Genomic DNA, 22,113 nt, shown 5'->3' on the forward strand with positions numbered 1-22,113 from the left:
TCCTTTTTCTCATTCCGTTTTGACTTTCGTAAAAAAATATGTCATTTCTTTTCTCACTGACAGGCGAATTAACCGTAAGTATAAATGTTTCCGAGTAAACATCTCTTCAAAAGAAATGCCGGCTTTTTATATGTTCAAATTCGACCGCGTCTTAATTTCGGGTTTCGAGTTTCAGTGTGGCAATACGACGTCGCTCTTGGATGCTTGTTTCCGTGACTACTGTCACAGGGGAAGAATCATTTTGATATTAAACGCAGATTCGTGAAAAAAAGATCATCCATACAGGTGAAACAAACAAAAAAAATATAATAGTGATAGTGGTTCAGACTATAGACATCTAGAAATGGTCACAACAAAAGGAAAAGTAAATTCTGTGAGACAAGAGGTAATAAAGGTAAATTTTGTTTACTATAAATATATGTATTTACAAAATGGGCAAGAACGATTGTTTGTAAATAAAATGTTATTGTGTGAAATCGGATTATATCATGTTGTTACACACACACACACACACACACACAAACACACACACACAAACACACACACATACAAACATACAAACACACACACACAAACACACACACACACACAAACACACACACACACAAACACACAAACAAACACACACACAAACACACACACAAACACAAACACACACACAAACACACATACACACACAAACACACATACACACACACACACAAACACACACAAACACACAAAAACACACACAAACACACACACACAAACACACACACAAACACACAAAAACACACACAAACACACACACACAAACACACACACACAAACACACACACAAACACACACACACACACACAAACACACATACACACACAAACACACACACACACAAACACACACACACACACACAAACACACATGCAAACACACACACACAAACACACACACACACACACACACATATTGTGGGGAAACTATGTACCTCATCTCCTGACAATTTTTTGTGTTTAACACCTAATAAAAATACGAGCGTTCTACAATTTTCTAGTGTAGATCCATCTTTAAAATGAAAAACAGAAAGAAAAGTACATTGTATAAAATTACATTGTGTTTATTTTTGAAAATTGATTTGTTTTCTTAATGAAAAAAGAAGTATTTCTCCTCATAGTAATAATAATAAATCCTTGTTAGCAAGTAAAGCAGCTGGAGGTTCCCTGTAGTTGTATTTTTTTTTTTTTTTACAAGGTAGTCAACACTTATCAAGGCCCGGAAGCCACTCGGGGGTAAGGGTTATTGCGTGTACAGTATTGGAGATTCGATAAAGTGTCTTACTTAAGGGGTAGATTCATCAGGAATTTGTTTATATTGGACTTGAAGACATCCAGGTTGTAGTCAGGTGGGAAACAGGCAAACTGAACAGAGTTCCACAGTCGTGCACTTCTAAGAAAGAAGCTTTGTTCATGGAATCTACATTTTGATTTTGGCACAGATAAGGAGTGGGGAAAATCTTTGACAGTGGTTTCAGCTAGACGGGTGTTTATCATGAAAGATTGGCGAGGGGGGGGGACCAGAGATTGCAGCTCAGACGTATAATAATTGTATAATAAAATATGGTAAAATGTGAATCGGAAACATTCGATCAAATAGCAGGAGATAAAAGTTTAAATTGTTGAACAAGATCGAGATATAATAAAGGGAAACGTGTGCTGTAATCATGCAAAGCGCTTTAAAGTTCTACTCTTCCAGAGTATAATAAGGGCATCGCCTGAAGAAAGACATCGTCTGGTATAAGTGATTCTTTCTTGCCCTGGCTAACAGAACTGGTCAACTTTTGTACATGAGTTGGAGCTTTGCGACAGAAACTTCCCCATTTTAACAATAGATTTTTTATAATGTTCATTTCAGCAGCCGAATCCACACTCTTTACTGGATCTATGGAAGTTGATGATTATGCTTTACGTAGGCTGTATTTCACTGTCAACTCACTTTGTCTTTCAACCGCGGAAAATGTGTCCGTTTCAAGAGTCACGGTTCCCAAGGGAAGGCATCCTAGCAGGTTCAAGCACTCGTGCATTTTGGCATTCATGTCCAATCGAAAAGTTTGCTTTTTCTGGTTCATCCAAAGATTGATATTTTCAACCTCATTATCATTTTTAGGCATCTCTTTCCGGATTGCTGTGACTAAGTTCATAAACTGTGGTTGGTTTTTGCCCTGGAAGGAATTGTCAAATACTCTATATGTTTCTGACAGTGTTGACAACAAGTCGTTAATCTCGTTTTCCAATGTTTCCATCTTGTGGTCTACATTATTATGAAATTTGTTAAGTCCTTCAAAAAGCACTGTCTCATTGTTCTGGGGTGCTTTAATAAGACGGTTTGTCATATTCTTGATCTCTGAGACAACTTTACTGTGGTTATCATAGGCAGACTTCCTCTAAATCAGGAAAAAATAAAATAATAAAAATTAGATTATAAATTAGCTTGAATACTCACATGTGTTAGACAGCTTTTTAGAAACTAACTTTCAAATCCATTCTTCTGTATGTTTTCCTTAGCCTTCCTCTCTCAAATGTCCCTGCTACTTCAACTATTCTACTAAATATGAACGTTTATCCATTCCTTAAGTATGACCAAACCAACAAAGTCTCCTGTTCTGCATACATCTTCATATACTGTGTCGCATCAGATAAAATCATGTCTTCAAAACTCACATTACACATGCATCCTTTCATTCTCATATCATTTCTCTCCATCTCTTTAACCTTCATTGAGAAGCTCTTTCTTTTAATTGACAGTGATACACTCTTCAATTCATTCCATCAATATCCATATTTGTTATTGCCATCTGAATAAATATCCAAAATACTTCATGTTTATCACTGTTCAAAATACTTGGTTTTTTCACTGTTTTTTTGTACCTCTTGAAGTTGATCTAATCACCGTATGCTCAATCATTTGGTCCCTAAACTCAACTTCCAAACTCCACACCTTTCTCTTGAAAATAAACTTCTTTTTAACTTTATAAGGTCTCTTCAACTTAATGACTGGTTTATTCAGTGTCTCAATTTCTTCATCATGAAGTATTGCTTTCACATCATATAAGAACTTTCTTTATTTTTCCGTACCAATAGACACTCTATTAAAATCTTTTGTGTTCTAAGTATATATGTAACTAGCAGGACACGTGTACTGGCCCAAAGCCTGAAGAGCTACGGTGCAGCCCTCTCCTCTAAAGCAAAAACTACATATGATTATCTTGTGCATTATCATATGTGAGTCACGTAAATTATTGATTATGGATAAAAAACTAAAAAGTATTAACTCTTAAGAGATGGCAGCAAAGCAACTGGTCCTGCCAATATTCCAGTCATAGTACTAAAAAAGTTACAACAGGGAGTAGCAACCATTCTTGCAAAGCTGTTCAATTGATGCCTAAAGGAGAAATGCTTCCTAACATCTTGGAAAACTTCATTAGTCTACCCAACATTTAAAAATACTAGATATCGGCCTTTTGCATTTCAATATAGATCAATTAGTCTTCTGTGTGTCATGAGTAAGTTGCTTGAATTTATGTTAAATAGAGAAATTCTCGACCACCTCAACAAAAACAACCTACTCAGTAACAAGCTGTATAGTTCCTGTTTCTGTCCTGTGAGATCTAAAACTGATGTACTGATTGTAATTTCACATAGGTTATATGAATCTATCAACTGGGGTTTCCTATCAAGAGCAATAACTTTTTACATATCAAAGGTATTTGATAGGGTTTAAAATAAAGATTTACTTCATAAGATTTCCAGCTATTGAATATCTGAAATTATCTTCTCAACCATCAACTCTTTTCTCTTTGATAGATGAGTAATCATCGATAGACAGAAAACTAAAGCTTAAAATATCAACACTGGCGCGCCTCAAGGGCTCAACTCCCTTCGTTATTTTAATATATTAACACTGGCGTGCCTCTCGGGCTCAACTCCCTTCGTTATTTTAATATATTAACACTGGCGTGCCTCTCGGACTCAACTCCCTTCGTTATTTTAATATATTAACACTGGCGTGCCTCTCGGGCTCAACTCCCTTCGTTATTTTAATATATTAACACTGGCGTGCCTCTCGGACTCAACTCCCTTCGTTATTTTAATATATTAACACTGGCGTGCCTCTCGGACTCAACTCCCTTCGTTATTTTAATATATTAACACTGGCGTGCCTCTCGGGCTCAACTCCCTTCGTTATTTTAATATATTAACACTGGCGTGCCTCTCGGACTCAACTCCCTTCGTTATTTTAATATATTAACACTGGCGTGCCTCTCGGACTCAACTCCCTTCGTTATTTTAATATATTAACACTGGCGTGCCTCTCGGACTCAACTCCCTTCGTTATTTTAATATATTAACACTGGCGTGCCTCTCGGGCTCAACTCCCTTCGTTATTTTAATCAATGATCTCCCAAATCACAATCTAAGTTCATTCATCGACATATATGCAAATGAGACTACCATCTATGGCAATACTTCAAATGTCAACAACAACCAAAATCTCTTTGAGCCTCTCTCTTCTGAGTTTGAGCATTTTGGTGTAATGATATAAAACATAGGTTGTTAATTTTAATGTATCCAAAGCCTAAGCTCCTATCTTTTCACAAACAAACATTCTTTTCCCCTCTTGGCCATATCCATTTCATATCAAAACAAGATATTCTTAGATTTTATTATTTATATATATATAAAGTTGGTTTTTTTTTTTCTCACTTTGACATTGATATTAAAAGCCTACGTTTTCTATTTAAAAATTATTAAATTAAACGTCTTAAATTTCTCGGTCCTAGATATGCGAACGATTACATGAAGTTCAACTAATTTGCATATTTATTTAAAAACGAGCGTTAATTTAATTATTCATTTCTTTGGGTTTTTTTATATTAAATGATTGGTTTCATTTAATTATGACATTTAATTAATTTTATGCATAGTTTCTACATTCTGCATAATTATCAGCAAAAAGTAGATGTAGAATTCAATTCTTGATGGTGTTTTCCATTTCATATCAAAACAACGCTCCATGCTTTGACAAGCTTCTGGGTCTGATCTTCACTCCTGACCTGAAATGGAAGACTTACACCAAATATGTTGCCAAAATTGCTGGAAAACTTGTGTCATTTTACAACTCCAGAAAGTATTTCAACCCTGAGGCAATCCTCTATTTTTATAAGAGTCAAATACATCCTAAAATGGAATAACATTGCAACATTTGGGCAGGAGTTATGCAAAGCACCCTATCCTGTCTTAACAGAGTTCAAAACCTATGTTATAAAATAACACGAGCGTATGGAAGCAAGGAGAACAAACGAAGTAATTTGGTTTAAACCTTTATTGAGGGTCAATGTGAATAAGTATATATATCCTCAATCAAGGCCGGAACGGTCAGCCGGGCGTCAGGAAGGCCGGAATAGGGATTAGAGAGGTTGGGATCCTGGCCTGATCAGGTTCGGGCAGGTACAGGGGCCTAGATGCTGGTACGGTCTAGGGATGACGTCCGGGACTGGAACATCGCCACCGCTGTTGCCGCTGAGGAGTCGCTGGGATGAGTCGGGGTTCGCTGGTGGTATTCCTCAAGGGAACAAGCGGTGATATGGTGACTAGGCACTTTGAATCAACTGCTGTCGCTGAGCTGCCGCTGCTACTGCTGGATGGAGCTGAAGGGAACGGCTATTGCTACTGCCGCTGCTGCTGCTAGAAAGTTGAGGAGAACGGCTGTCGCTGCTGCTACTGCTGGATGGAGCTGAAGGGAACGGCTATTGCTGCTGCCGCTGATGCTGCTAGAAGGGAACGGCTGTCGCTGAGCTGCTGCTGATGGATGGAGCTGAAGGGAACGGCTACTGCTGCTGCCACTGCTGCCGCTGCTGCCGCTGCTGCCGCTAGGGCTGATGGATGGAGCTGAAGGGAACGGCTACTGCTGCTGCCGCTGCTGCTGCTAGAAAGTTGAGGGGAACGGCTGTCGATGAGCTGCTGCTGCTGGATGGAGCTGAAGGGAACGGCTACTGCTGCTGCTGCTGCTAGAAAGTTGAGGGGAACGGCTGTGTCCGCTTCTACTGGTAGCGAGGCGACCTGCTCTGGCCAGCGATCTGCTGGAAGACTGACTTTTTCTCTGACGGCCGGCTTATTTATACAGCACGTGCGGACGTAGTAAAAGGCACATCGGCTCCGGCGTCAAAATGGCCGTCGTATTTTTTATTTGTGTTTGTTTTTTGTGCTTTAATGAATTGTAGAGAATTATCTGTTTGGTGTGTGTGTGCATGTGTTACATCGATTTAAAGCTGAGAAAGTTGTGAATGTAACCTAGTTGGTGTTGTATTGTTGGGGTGTTTTGTGGAATCATTATTTGCGTTTTTATGCTATCTGAGTTGCGTTTACGGTAGTGTCTGTGATTTTTTATTTAGGTTTTTTCTTTTGCTGTGCAACTTTCTCTGGAGGTTTTCTATGTTGAAGTAAGGTGCGAGTTATTTTAATGATATGTGTATCTAAAGAGATGGGATTTGAAATTGTCCTGTGTATTTATTGTGTTTGACTACGTTGTAACGGCGAACAGATTTGTCTTAGGGTCGCCATTGTTGCTGCCGTCATTGCCTTGCTGATTTCCGGTTTATTCATGGAAATGTGGAGAGATATGCGAATATAACAATGCTCCCCCAGATCTCGATCATATTTACATGATAAAGTCTCTGAAGCGTGTAGGGAGTTGTCCTCTTGTTGTTCTGGCTAGTAATCTCCTGGGTTGGCTGGCTTGTGAGGATGGCGTCCGATTCTCGTCCGGATTGCATGTGGGGCCGTTCGTGGAATGCTGTTCATCGGTGATGCTGGGTGGGGGTGGGAGGTTTGTGATAGACAGGTGCGGCGGGCATGGTGCTATTCGTCGGATGTGTGCCCGGTGTACCCAGGTTGTGATGCCGCTCTCATCTTGTACTTGGTACATCAAGCTGTTGGTTTTGGTGATAGTGAAGCTTCCTATCCATTGCATGTGTGTTGATTTGGCCGTGGCTGATTGAGGACGGTGAAGTAGGACCTTGTCTCCTACTTGTAGCGGGTTCTCGTGGGAGAAGTGCTTTTCGCGGTTCTCCATTTTATGATCTGCTTCATCATTGGCCAGGGCGACACGGTGATGAACCTGTCTTAGCAGGGCGTTGATTTGCATGCCATATGCACCTGGGTCATCGCTCCTGGCTTCCTTTCTGTGGGGTGTTGGCAAGCTGATGCTAGGGTGGCGACCCGTGACTGTGAAATGCGGGGAGACACCGGTGGCCTTGTTGATTGTGGCGTTCATGGAAGACACAACAGATTCGAGAACATCTGTCCACTCGCAATTCCTGTCTTCACACAGCATGTAGATGGCGTTCTTCATTGTCCGATGTTGTCTCTCTATGTTTCCTGAGCTTTGTGGGTGATGGCCATTTGTTCGCAGAACTATCGATAAACTTCCCCTGTGAAGTGTGTGCCTCGGTCGGAGGACACTATGCGTGGGATTTCTCTGTGTCGGAGGAAGAACTGGTATAGACCACGGGCGGCGTCGATGGCACGGTCTCTTGCACATGGTATAGCTGTGAGATGCCGGCTGAAGCTGTCCAGTATTGTAAGTATATATCTTTTCCCCTTTGAGTTGGGCATTGTGACAAAGTCAACAAAGACGAGTTCAAATGGTCTCTTACCCCACTTGCAGTGGCCCATAGGCCAGCGGGTGCGTCTGCCATAATTTCCCTTGCATTTTGCACATGTGATGCAGGAATCAGCATAAGTCTTGATGTCGTTGTTCTTGGACTCCCACCAGTAACTGGAGAGGAGTTCCTGCATCCGTGTTATGCCTGAGTGGTTGTTGGCGTCGTGTGCTTGATGCAGGTATTTGGGTCTGAGCTTGTATGGTACGACCAGCCTAGGGGAATGTTTGTGGTCTTTTATCATTAGGACCGTGGTTCCTGGTTCCTGGTTCTAAGAAGAATTGATGTAGCTTTCTCTTGAATAACTTAGCTCGGTGGTCATCGGGGTCAATTTGTGGGCCGTCCGGGTATGATGTTTGGAGTGCGTGTATGATTCCGGCCAGGGTCTCATCCTTCTGTTGTTCGGTTGCAATATCCAGGTGTTCACAGATTTGTACAGCAGGAATGGAGGAGTAGGTGTGGTATGCGAAAAATGTGTCGCTGATGCGTCTTTGCGTGTGGGCGTTCCGTGGTGTGTGCGTCTTGGGAATAAGTTTCAGACTGTTGATGTCATTGATGCACCATGATGGGACGTAGATGCATAAGCTTGAGCCATCCAGTATGAATGTCCTTCCTGCTGGATTGGGGTCGCTGGGAGTCTTGATCTTCTTCTGTCCACAGCCTCTGCTGAGCATATCAGCCCAAACGTTAGATTCGCCCTCCACATATTCTAATACGAATTTGTAGCACGATATCTCGTCCTGCCATCTTCGTATTTTTGCATTGTTGAATTCTCGTTGGTCAAGGTATGTCAGAGATCTGTGGTCAGTGAACACCACGAAGGGACGGTTACGTAGAAAGTAGTCAAATTTCAGTATCGTCCACTTCACTGCATATGCCTCGCGTTCCGTTGTGGACCAGTTTTGCTCTGTTGTATTGAAGGAGTGGGACGCGACTCCGACAATGTTCTTCTTCCCGTTGCTGGACTCTTGCATCAGGATTGCTCCGCATGCGACATCACTGGCATCAGTAGTGAGCGTGAAGGGCATGGAGAAGTCTGGAAATGAGATAACCGGCGGGGAGGATAATCGGTCCTTGATCTTCCTGAATGCTCTGTCTGCATTCTCGGTCCAGTGGAATGGCTTGTTGACCTTGTTGAGCTCGTGTATAGGAGCCATGAGTTTTGAAAACATGCTTGATCTGATCTGTTCATGAAGGCGCGTCTCAAGGAATTGTCTGATCCAAACCAGGCGGCCGATGAGACTTTGGAGTTCCTTTCTTGAGGTTGGGGGTTTCATTTCTCCTATGGCACGAACATATTCGGGGTCGGCCTTGAACCCTTCGCTGTTTATTATGAGGCCGAGAAATTTGGCCTCAGGTGCGAGGAAGGAGCATTTGTCTGGGTTCAGCTTAAGTCCAAACTTTTGGAGGGCCATGAACAGTTGTTCTAGCGCGATGATGTACTCCTTGAATGTCTTAGCATGCACCAGGTTGTCGTCGATGTAAGATGATATGTTGCTGCGTGATGTGACCGTGGCTAAGGCCTCTGCTACACAACGGGAAAAGATTTGTCCGGCCGAAGTGAGACCAAAGGCCAGGCGTGTGTACTGGTAGCATTTGTCCTTCCATGTGAAGGCTGTTTTGTGCCGGTCCTGCTCATCTATTTCAATCTGCCAATATCCACTACGCAGATCAAGGGATGCAAAATACCTGTTGCCCTTGCCGATTTTGTTGAGCAGGTGATCCATCCTGGGTATTGGGTAGGGGTCCAGGTCGACTAGCACTTTGTTTAGCGTTCTTTTAAAGTTTGCAACAACGCGAATTGACCCATTTTTCTTATGTACGGCGAATACTGGACTGTTGAAACCTTTGGGGTCGCTGCAGGCTTCAATGATGCCTTTGCTTGCCATGCGGCCAATCTCGGCATTGATCTCCTCTTCCAGGGCTTGAGCAATCGGATGTTGTTTTTGGCTGCGTGATTGGCCGTTGGTTGGTATCCGAATGGGACGGATGAATGTGCCCTTGTCACCATTCTCAGTACCGATGATGTCGGCATAGCGGATTAATAGGTTGGTGGTGGCCTCTAGTTCATCACGGTTGGGATGGTTTGGTAGTGTGAGTCCTGTGTTGTGTTTTAGCCATGTAAGCTTTTCATCCAAGGTGTGGAGTTCGGGATGGGGTCCGATAGCTAGGTAGTCCTGGATGACCTTGGTCTGGGAGTCGCCTGTGGGACTGTTTGGTGACGACGTCTGCCGTACGATGTTAGCTGTGTGTGTGGAGCCTCCTTGGGCAAGTGTGCGTTTGAACTCCACTTTCGCTTTTTCGTTGTCGACCGTGTACGAGATGAGGGTATCATGGCATAGGATGTTTTGGCCGATCAGGATTGGTGTAGATTGTGCCGTTATTAGGGCGTTTATGCCACAGAATGCGGGTGTGTTCTGGTTGCCGATTACAATGTCGCATGTTAGTTGGCCAAGCGCGGTAATGCTGCCATTGATGCCCCTCACTTTGACGTCCGAGCGTTTTATGTGCTTCTTGGCTTCGTCTGGTAGTTGTGATGCTGGTATGATGCAGGTCGAGCATCCTGAGTCGAGCATCGCGATGTCTGAGAACTTTGTGTCGCCAATGTAAAAGGTGGAGTAGACAAGTGGTGAATAGTTAGATTGCTCTTGAAAGTTGAAGACGTGATGGCTGATATTGGAGCGGGTCGGGCGGGGCATCACATCTCGTCCTGACCGAAGTGAAAATCCTGGTCCTCTGTCTCCGGCATGTTGTTGCCTGTTGTTGCGACAAGGGCTTGTGTTTGGGTGCGGGGTGGGTGACGGTATCTGCAATTTTGCCTAAAGCAGGATAGGCCTCTGAGGTATCTCTGGCATACAGGGAAACTTACTGTTTGCCTGCGAGCTTCTTGCTGCTGATGTTGACGTTGATCGGTTTTCTTGTGTGCGTCTATCAAGTTCGAGCGCTTGCGTCCACTAGAGTGGGTGTGCATGTTTGTTACATGGTAAGGTTTTCTTTGGCTCAAGTGGTGCTCTTGAGAGAGAAGTGCGGAGTCTTGGGAATTGATGACATCGGATTTTATGCCGCGATCCAGGTATCGCTGTGCTTCAGCCGCTATACCAGTTGCCGTATAGTGGTTGTCCATTGTTCTGACGAGGTGCGGGTAGATGTTTGTGTTCCATGCTTTCACCTTTTCACTCATAAGCATTGCGCCTATGATTGATATGAGTCCGTCAACGGATAGTTCATTGTTTCTGTCCTTTCTGTGTTTTGCCTTGATGTGGACGGCCGCTTCCCTGAGTGTGGTTTCGAGTCGACCGGCAAAATCTGTTAGTTTTTCGCCGTCATGTCGTTCTAAGTCCCAGGCCTTGCTTAGATGTTGGAAGGTGGTCATTTGGCTGCCGTGTGTTGTTAGTAGATACTCCTTCAGGTTGTTGAAGGTGGATGTATCTTGTGCAGAATCCAGCATTTGCTGAAATATACCCTGGTCCAGCATGTCTTTCGCGGCCTTGACAAATTCGCCCTCCAGGCCTGGGTATGTTGTTCCCTCCGGTAAGATGTGTATTGCGTATATTTTGGTGAGCGCTGATATGAATTGGTTTACGTCCTGTCCAGGGCGGAAGGGCTTCTGTTGTCTCATGGCGTCCCGAATTGTTTGCTGGCGCATTAGCATACTGTAGTCGCTGCTTGTGTGGGGGGTCGTAGCTGTTGTTATTGCTGTTGATCTCAGGGCGGTTGTCATGGCATCTATGTCATTTCGGATCTCCTGAAGTGCCTCTTCCGATGGTTGTGTTGAGCCTGTCCTCAGGTTGAATAGCAGATGCTTCTGTTCTTTGATTAGTGTGAATAGTTCCGACCGCGTGAAACCCTCGTAGCTGTCTGTACTCATCTTGCTGAACGCTCTGACACCAGTTGTTATAAAATAACACGAGCGTATGGAAGCAAGGAGAACAAACGAAGTAATTTGGTTTAAACCTTTATTGAGGGTCAATGTGAATAAGTATATATATCCTCAATCAAGGCCGGAACGGTCAGCCGGGCGTCAGGAAGGCCGGAATAGGGATTAGAGAGGTTGGGGTCCTGGCTTGATCAGGTTCGGGCAGGTACAGGGGCCTAGATGCTGGTACGGTCTCGGGATGACGTCCGGGACTGGAACATCGCCACCGCTGTTGCCGCTGAGGAGTCGCTGGGATGAGTCGGGGTTCGCTGGTGGTATTCCTCAAGGGAACAAGCGGTGATATGGTGACTAGGCACCTTTAATCAACTGACAGCTGCTACTGCTGGATGGAGCTGAAGGGAACGGCTATTGCTGCTGCCGCTGCTGCTGCTAGAAAGTTGAGGGGAACGGCTGTCGCTGAGCTGCTGCTGCTGGATGGAGCTGAAGGGAACGGCTACTGCTGCTGCCGCTGCTGCTGCTAGAAAGTTGAGGGGAACGGCTGTCGATGAGCTGCTGCTGCTGGATGGAGCTGAAGGGAACGGCTACTGCTGCTGCCGCTGCTGCTGCTGCTAGAAAGTTGAGGGGAACGGCTGTGTCCGCTTCTACTGGTAGCGAGGCGACCTGCTCTGGCCAGCGATCTGCTGGAAGACTGACTTTTTCTCTGACGGCCGGCTTATTTATACAGCACGTGCGGACGTAGTAAAAGGCACATCGGCTCCGGCGTCAAAATGGCCGTCATATTTTTTATTTGTGTTTGTTTTTTGTGCTTTAATGAATTGAAGAGAATTATCTGTTTGGTGTGTGTGTGCATGTGTTACATCGATTTAAAGCTGAGAAAGTTGTGAATGTAACCTAGTTGGTGTCGTATTGTTGGGGTGTTTTGTGGAATCATTATTTGCGTTTTTATGCTATCTGAGTTGCGTTTACGGTAGTGTCTGTGATTTTTTATTTAGGTTTTTTCTTTTGCTGTGCAACTTTCTCTGGAGGTTTTCTATGTTGAAGTAAGGTGCGAGTTATTTTAATGATGTGTGTATCTAAAGAGATGGGATTTGAAATTGTCCTGTGTATTTATTGTGTTTGACTACGTTGTAACGGTGAACAGATTTGTCTTAGGGTCGCCATTGTTGCTGCCGTCATTGCCTTGCTGATTTCCGGTTTATTCATGGAAATGTGGAGAGATATGCGAATATAACAATGCTCCCCCAGATCTCGATCATATTTACATGATAAAGTCTCTGAAGCGTGTAGGGAGTTGTCCTCTTGTTGTTCTGGCTGGTAATCTCCTGGGTTGGCTGGCTTGTGAGGATGGCGTCCGATTCTCGTCCGGATTGCATGTGGGGCCGTTCGTGGAATGCTGTTCGTCGGTGATGCTGGGTGGGGGTGGGAGGTTTGTGATAGACAGGTGCGGCGGGCATGGTGCTATTCGTCGGATGTGCGCCCGGTGTACCCAGGTTGTGATGCCGCTCTCATCTTGTACTTGGTACATCAAGCTGTTGGTTTTGGTGATAGTGAAGCTTCCTATCCATTGCATGTGTGTTGATTTGGCCGTGGCTGATTGAGGACGGTGAAATAGGACCTTGTCTCCTACTTGTAGCGGGTTCTCGTGGGAGAAGTGCTTTTCCCACGAAAGAAACGTTGAGAGCATATCTCTGCTCTATTAGTATATTTTACTTTCACCTTCTACTTATCCTAAGTGATTCACAACATAATGCCCATATCTGCCATTGCACTCATCTGTCCCTTACGCCAGGTTAGGGAGCATTTCATTTTTTCCCTAAAGTTGATTAAAAACTAGATCCGTTCACGCTGGACAGAATATCTTCCGTTCTCTGCTATGTCAGAAAAACTTTTTCCAATGTCGATAACCGCGACTGGCACTTCTAGGCCCATAGCTTCACGGAAAATCCCAGATTTTCACTTATGAAGCACCCAAATTTACTTCATGATGATTCTACTTGAGATCAACAGAAATTATAAATCGAAAAAAGAAATAAAATTCGAAAATAATGAGATAAATAACCATCTACATATTACTGGTACATACCAAGTGCATAAACAAAATGGCATTTTCTATGTTATGATTGGGTGCTGAGTTACTCTTTAACATTTCCAAAAACATTACCTATGTATAAGTCGACTACCCAAAAAATAACCTTAAAATCATCTCCCAGAAATTCGGCTTATACACAAGTATATACAGCAAGTAAATAATTGAAAGTAAATCAAACATATAATTGGATGTAAATTAATAATTACAAATAATAAATTTAGCTATAATAGATTTATTTTAAATTTTATCAGTCATTTGTTCATTATTTAGCTTTACTATAGATTATTCAGTAAGTGTCAATTAAAGAATTAAATAAAGTCAAAATATTAAATGTTGAATTATTCAAATATATACACAAAACTTATTTTATTATCATTAAATTATTAAAATTAATAAAAATATCTTAATTAAATTAACAATTTATTGAAACATAAACTAGACTAAATTGAAATTGTATCAGTAAGAAACTGTTTGGGGGAAGGGCCCCCCCCTCCTCTTTTTATGGACACAGTATTTTTTTTAGATACGAAAGAGAATGAGTATTAAGCAAACAACATATGGAATGTTAAAAATATATTTTAAAAAATCTTTCTATATAAACTATTGTAACAATAAGTAAATAAATCTTACCTGTTGTGAAATCTTATCTCGGAGGAGCACCATGCTTTTCATCTGACTCCTGATATCCTCAGTTATGATTTTAGCTTCAGAAGAATATTCAAGAACAGCATCCTCTAATAGCAATGTATTTGGACAGGTCTTGTGGTCATTCATATAGCACTTGTAGCATATACATATTTCACAATTCACGCAGAAAGATTTTAATGGCTCATCTTCATGTTTGGGGCAAGGATATTCAAAATTGCTAAACTTGAAACTTTTCCTTCCTCTAGATAAAGACAAATTATGTTTAGATGTCATTGGCATCAAACAATGAATATCTTCACATTTCTGGCACAATGCCTGGTTACAATCTTGACACCAAATGCTGCTTGTTTCATTGATGTCATCATTGATGCACACATCACAATATTTCGTCAAAGGTTTGATGTTCAGTTTTTGCATCAGACTAACCGCATGAAAATTGTCAGGAAATTTTGAATCAATGACAGATCCAAGACTCCCAACAGTGAGTTGTTGTTTGCATCGAAGCTTAATCATTTTCTTGCAGACAGGACATGGAAAGCTGTTATCATGTAAGACTGAAGAAAACGAAGCAGTTTCAGGTTGTCTGGATTTGATGTATGTGAGAAGGCACTCACGACAGAAGCAGTGAAGGCATGGAAGAGATTTGGGTTGTGTATAAAGCTCAAGACATAAGTTGCACACAAAACTTTCGTTCAAGTTTTCAGCCTTGATTTTGGTGAATAATTATTTCTTTATGAAGAATTCAGGATCCGATTTGCTTATATTGAGATGCTAAAGTTGTAAAGATAATTCTTGATGCAACAGAACTGAGAATTAAAGAAAAATACATATTTATATGAATTTGTTGAATGGATAAAATACACGAATAATTCACACACAGTTTTTATATCGACTGCCACTAAAATGTTCTTCTCTTCTTGTATGCTATATTTTCAGTTTTTTTTTTATACATCGTTTTCAATAGTTGATTGCATAATTCGTTAACACACAAACACAAACTGAATTGAATAAAACAGTTAATTTTATATAGACATTAATTGGAACTCATTCTATTCTTATTTGGTTCAACAAGTTATCCATGTTCAGTTTCCTATTTGATTGGAAAGCCTACACCATAGGGCCATCTGAAACACACATAATCAATGTAGTAACTGACACCAGAGTATAGACATTAGGCTTCTTATATAAATGCCAAGCATCAACTAAACACTGAATGAGTAATCATAGTAAAAAAAAAAAACAGCTACAAATACTTGGCCTTTTGGTCAAGATCAAAGTGTAGTATCTCAAAAATGAATTATTGTACCATTTTATTGTTATCTTTTTTGTTTTTACACGTCAATAAAAAATGTTTTAAAAATTGGGAGTTACTAGGATGTCCCCCAATATGAAAGGGTGAATGCGGTATTATGGTGAAAGAAGATACTAGCTGGGAGAAACTTTTGACTTTGTCTAGTTCTGGAGTGACAAGGATGACCAACGACCCCCAAAATCCCCCCTTTTGAGTTGGCCATGTGCCTAAGTTTTTTGTTCATCGTTGATTTTGACTGTATTTTTTAACATGAATAAAAGATTTAATATCTCAAAGTGTAGTATCTGTTCTTCAGATGCTGCACTTCCATTTCTTGTTCTCTTTCGGTGGAGGATCAGTCCTTCACGACTGAGACAATTTTTTATTTTTGTACCTTTTCTCCACGATAAAAGACGACCCTGGTGTCTAACTCTGTCCCGTGGGGAGGCATAGTAAATAGCTACAAATAAAGTGTATGATTTTCACAAAAGTCACCGTTGGGTCATGTGAGATGTTGTAAATAATATATTTGTAGAAAATAACATGTCTGTCTACCTAAAGATTTCCGCCTGTTTACCTATGAACTTCCTAATGTCAACCTCCCAGCAACATATGACATACGTTATCTTCGTTTTAGAGACAACACCAACTATGGTTCACTTGCAAATCCTCATTCCTTGCATCCAAAAAGAGAGTCAAGCAAGATATAGCATTGATCATCGCCGAACCAGTGTTAAGTTTAGGAGTCAAAACACTGGAGGAAAAATACTCATACCTAGGAAACTATAAGTGGAGAAGTATTCACATCATCCCACTCTACACGTCATGGTATTAATGATATGATCGCAGATACCAGACTTTAACAATTTTGTTCATAGTTAGATGTAAGTATTCACGAAACACAAACCTAATGCAAAGTGTGCAACGGAATGGCCACATTTCATCGGTAACTCTGGATGCTACTGTGGAATCATGAATTGCAATTCCAGAAGAGTGTGTCTGATTTCTTCAATTTGTGATGAAAACATATGATGTATGGAGATTGGTATACAGAATGGATAGAAGTTTCCCACATGTCATCTTTGAATGTGGGGGTAATAGGAGACATCCCACCAAACTGATCATAGACATATAATGTTCTGAAAGAAATATTGTCCCATGAAGCTGTGGGATTAGTTCCTTGCAAACTGTGACACAGCAAGGCACGTATGGCTGGTCTAGAACAAGAGATGGGTATAATAAGCTGTTAAAACTGCTAAATAAATACTGGAAGTCAACACTGACTGCTAGTGTTAGGATCACATGGTCAGACCCAGATGACACACTGGAAAATCGCATCTAAAACCTGGATATATCCCTAACAATGATATTGTATGCACAAATGATAAAACCAGTATAACCAGTCCTAATCTTTTGGTTGCTATTCCTTCTTACCAATATATACTTCCATCCCTAAAGTTAAAAAAAACAAACTTTGTCACATGGCTTATAGACTCTAGTTTTCATTTTTTTTTTTTTTTTTTAATATTTCTTTTCCGGAATAGGTAACAGTCTATGAAACACAGAGCATAGTTTTCTTCCGTGGGCGATAAAGATTAAATCGAATTCAGGTTTGGCATGATTCTGTAAACTGCAAAATTTTTCTTAATATGTCTTTCATTTGTGTTCATGCCTTCATTCTTCTCCAGAGTTTGTTAAAATGTGCCCCCAAATTTTTGTGCATGTCCGGTCATATACAGGTAGACAACCCTATACACGACCCTCCGATCATTTGCGGTAACCACGCTTCAATTTTTAAAACTGTCATCAGGTAAATGGTATTCACTCAATACCGCGAGTGCTTCTGTTCAAGTTGAAATCTTTGTAATTTTATAATTTTATTCTCCATTTAAAGCATGAAACAGAAAGCCACAGCCATATGCCTCATATGTCGTTCATTGTTTGACCAAAAGGAGAAAGAACCCAAGATTAAAAAAAAAAGATTGGATGATGAGAACCATAACTTAATAAAATTAGTTGCATCAGCTATAGTTCCTAACCCTTACTTATTAATCTTAATATATATTTGTGAGGTGTAATTCTCTATTCTGACCTGAATCCTCTGTACTCACATCTATGGAGCTGTTACCCGCTTCTAGATCCGGGTATAAATTATCAGGTGTTAATTCTCTCAGACTTCTTCAACATTGACGTGCAACTATATTCTTCCATAGAACGGCGTTCATTAGTTCCCCATCTAACAATTCCTCGTCTCGCCACTAAACCAATACATATCAATATGCATACAATGCATAAGCTATTCCCTAATATAAGCATAACCATGACTTCCTCAGCTTTCTTCCTACATCTATAAACTTAATTGTCTTAGGGTATCCAGAAATTTATGGATAGAGATCTTCATCTTTTATAGCTCTACTGAAATAGTGTCTGGTAAAAAGTTTAGAATTTACTCATTATTGAGGACCCATTAGCAATCCTTAAATTACCCCATTATTGTTGTTCAGGTCCCTGTCGAAAAGATTCTTAATTTCCGCTACTTATGACTGATAACTCCACTCCAATATCCATCAAAGCTCTATCCGCTCTACCTGCTATCCTCATAGAACTAGAATTTAGCTCGCTCATTACTGACAGTACATTCTTATTCTGCGTGTAACGCGTCATACGAAAGGGCTATCACCATTTTCTTACATGGCCTAATCGTGTTTTCTCTTCTGTTCTTTCCTTTTTTTCCTATCCTTGTTTGATTGAACCCAAAGCTTCAGCTTGAATCTGCCTTTCAGTTGAACAAACCCTCATGGGCTTATCTTCATATTCCTGGCTTGCATCATGCCAGATCTTCAACTTTAATTCGGATAAAGTTTTCTGATAAGCTACCTTTCGATCTTGCTGTTCATACTTTATCACCATCATTTCTACCTCTCGATCTTTTTGACCATCTATAAAAAAAAAATCCCAGCACTTGCTAACTAATCACTTCATTCTCCACAGAAATTCTGATACATACACTCTTCTTCAGACGTACTATCCTCTGCATACAGTTCTTAATTTCTTCCATTCTTTTACGTAAGCTAACTCAACTATACGCACATTGGGATTTGCAACAATCCCGTAAAAATCTTCCAACGATCTTTTCAATTCGTCCCATGTTAGCCATACATTATTCGATATTAAACTCTTAATAAACTTGTCGACCGAGTATCTTCTGTTAAGAAGAGCTGCCTGACATTTGTCTACATCTGCAACGCATACCATTTTAAAGGACTGCTGCATATCCTCCAACCAACACTGTGTTGTGTTGTTATCTCTAATAAGCGGGATTTATGTGTGTGTGTTTGTCTAATCAGAGTTAATGTTGTGTGATCATCTAGCTGTTCTTTCTATTAAATGATATGTTCATATGCCGTTGTGTGTATGTGTATGGTACACATATTTTTCAACATACCTTCTGCGTCTTGGATGTTGGTCCATCTGGAACATCTCGTGTCTTGGAGGGGAGACGGTACCTGTTTTGGATGAAGGCTCATTCACTCCAACACAATGAATTTGTTTTATAGTTTTTATTTCACTTTCAATCTTCTGCAAGACACCTGGAAAGTGAATCTCTGGCTTGTGTAGTTTCTCTTGGTCTCGTTTCTACACACGTCAGCGCCCCCCCCAGTGAAGGGGAGGAGACGTCTGTGATAGCCGTCTGTCCTCTTCTAAGTCTCAATCAAATCTCCACGATTCAGCTAACCTGATCACACACAATCCGATCAGCTGATCCTGGCTTCCAGTCAACGTGTCTCAATCTAATTTACACACCTCCCTCCCTCTCTCTCTCTCTCTCTCTCTCTCTCTCTCTCTCTCTCTCTCTCTCTCTCTCTCTTGATCCATTCTCTAACAACTGTACGCACTATCTTCTCTCCGCACTAGCGGTTGTACATTCTTTAAAAACGATTTACTTCTGAGCGTGTTTGTCATCGAACAAGATACATTCTTTTTAGATCTAAGGTCAGATCCAGAACGAAATCGGCAAACGTCTACGTTTCTATTAAAAATTTAATAATCTATATTTAATAAGTAAACAGAGAGAGAAAAGGAGCTTTCAAAATTGAAATAGAATTGACTCAAGAAAAGAAAAATTCATTTTAAACAAGATTTGAGTTTGTGTCTATAAATAATAATGACGATAACACACCTCTATATTGTGTAAGCTGAAGCCACTACCCCGCCCCTCTTGAGGCGGTTTACATATGTGTCAGTTGTAGTAGGACTTTTAAGAGAGCGATTGAGTCGAACTCACATTTATGCCACATGTGTTTAATTTATATTCCCCCCATGAACTATACTTACCGCAAGGTAAAATGGAAAATCTTTAAATAGTTCAAATAAATTGGAATTTGGGGAATTTTTATTAAAGTTTAGTATATATTGTTACAATTTAACAGAAATTAAAGGTATATGAATTTTCTTTGTCCCTTGTTAGTCTTTCTCTGCTATATCGTTATTTTCATGGTAGGTGCTAGACTGAGCTCCAATCTATATAAAACATCAACAGAAAAATAAATCTACCGTAAATATTTTTTTCCTTTTCTTTTCCCGTGTCCTTAAAATAGACAATAATTTATTTTGACCATAACCAGTCTCTTTCAGGTTCGATGATAAATATTTTTATATTCTCACCTTTATTATAAATTATCGCGAAACTCGTCAATTATTGCTCGACATGCATCTCTTTTTTGTCGTTTTTGTTATATATACGCACACACACACACGTGTGTGTGTGTGTGAGAGAGAGAGAGAGAGAGAGGGGGAGGGAGAAAGTTTAGATGAGATAAGTCATCAGCATCGTCGGTTTCAAACCTGATAATAGGGGACACATTTAGATAACCATGTCAAGTTCTCTCCAGCTGATACTCATCTCTTGGGTTTGTATTACTGTACACATAGATTCGAAAAAGTTGTCAAAAAACAAATATATAACAAATAAATGTTATCAAAGGCAAGATAAGTTACTTTTCTACCAAACTGAATATATTTTTCCTGTTTTTATTCAATGTAACATGTTTATTCAGCTCGAAAACCATACAGTGTTTACCGATGTATTGGAACATTCAAGATGGCGTCTGATTCTCTCTTTAACACGGTAGGTTTGGGAAAAGGTGTTATAAATAAAAAACCGGATAAAATACTGTTAAAAACTTGCTCTATATATGTTACCGTGACATAGGTTGACATATATTCGGCGGGTTTTTAATAATATTTTGTATAGTTTTTTAATTGTAACACCTTTTCCCAAACTTACGGCGTTAAAGAGGATGTGAGACGCCATCTTGAATTTTCGAATACATCACATCGGTAAACACTGTACGTTTTTCGAACTGAATAAATATGTTACATTGAATAAAAACACAAAAAATATATCCAGTTTGGCAGAAAAGTAACTTATCTTGCCTTTGATAACATTTATTTGTTATATATTTGTTTTTTGAAACTTTTTCGAATCTATGTGTACAGACTGTACACATACAAACCCCATCTTTTTTATAACCGGATTTGGAATTATATAGATACATTACAAGATATCGTTCAAATCTCGTTTTTTTTCTGAACAACTTAAAATTCAAATAATAAAATTAAAAAAAAAGGTTTTCCGTCTAATGTTTTGGACACTAAAGAAAACAAAAAAGAAAAGAAAGAAAAGAAAAAGAAAAAGAAAAGGAGGAATTTTATACACTTCAAATTTTTCCGTTATATATTATTTTAATATATTTCAACTGTTAATTGCGTCACTTATGAAAATATGTTTTTTTAATCTATCCGTTTTCTGTCTCAACCGGGACCTTTTCTAACTATACTTTCAACCAGTCTAAGGGAGATAACCTTGCAAAGATCTGAAAGCCAATTTCAAATTTGATAATAGTTATCTTTATATTTATAGAATAGCGTGTGTGTTATTTATTTTATGTGTCACGTTAACATCCGAGATAGTCAGTTAATTGTTATGGACTTTCATTTTTTGTAATAAATAATTTTACCAAGAATTCTTCATACGTTTTGCTTTGTGTTTTGGTTTCGATTATAACTGATGGAACTCAAGTCATCTATTCTTTTTATAAATAATTTTACCAAGAATTCTTCATAAGTTTTGGTTTCGGTTTTGATTTTGATTATAGCTAATGACACTCCAGTAATTGATTTTTTATAAATAATTTTATAAAGAATTCTTCATAAGTTTTGGTTTCGGTTTCGATTATATATGAAGGAACTCAGTTCCTTCATATACAAGAATAAAAAAGCATTGGAAATGCAAAAGGATGTAGGGATGGTATGCCAAAAAGTATACAAACAAGATAGCTATGAATGGCTAGGCACATGGAAATAGAATTGCATCCAAAGTATAGCCCTATAGCTTTTCTCCAATCTTCATTCCGTGCCATCATTACGGTTGTAAAAAGCTATAGGGCTATATATTCTATTTCCATGTGCCTAGCCATTCATAGCTATCTTGTTTGTATACTTTTTGGCATACC

At 40.0% G+C, this 22,113-nt stretch overlaps 1 protein-coding gene across 1 annotated transcript; it reads right to left on the minus strand.

The window, feature by feature from the left end:
- Positions 1 to 1,930: 1,930 nt before the first annotated feature.
- Positions 1,931 to 18,508, minus strand: LOC145263570 (E3 ubiquitin-protein ligase TRIM45-like). The gene is made up of 3 exons (XM_080120416.1): positions 18,392 to 18,508; positions 14,290 to 15,012; positions 1,931 to 2,416 (listed from the first exon to the last, which is right to left on the minus strand). The coding sequence occupies exons 1-3, from the start codon at positions 18,506 to 18,508 to the stop codon at positions 1,931 to 1,933; spliced, it is 1,326 nt and encodes a 441-aa protein (XP_079976542.1).
- Positions 18,509 to 22,113: the final 3,605 nt, after the last annotated feature.

This window comes from Euprymna scolopes, chromosome 39 (assembly GCF_053919585.1).
Source record: "Euprymna scolopes isolate OS-2025 chromosome 39, ASM5391958v1, whole genome shotgun sequence".
Lineage (NCBI taxonomy): Eukaryota > Metazoa > Mollusca > Cephalopoda > Sepiida > Sepiolidae > Euprymna > Euprymna scolopes.

Coding starts and splice junctions, on each gene's coding strand:
- LOC145263570 (XM_080120416.1), bottom strand. CDS start 18,508: ATGGTGATAAAGTATGAACAGCAAGATCGAAAGGTAGCTTATCAGAAA. Junction 15,013..18,391: donor ATGAAGATAAGCCCATGAGG/GTTTGTTCAACT, acceptor ACCAAAATCAAG/GCTGAAAACTTGAACGAAAG. Junction 2,417..14,289: donor GAGATAAGATTTCACAACAG/GTAAGATTTATT, acceptor TTCCTGATTTAG/AGGAAGTCTGCCTATGATAA.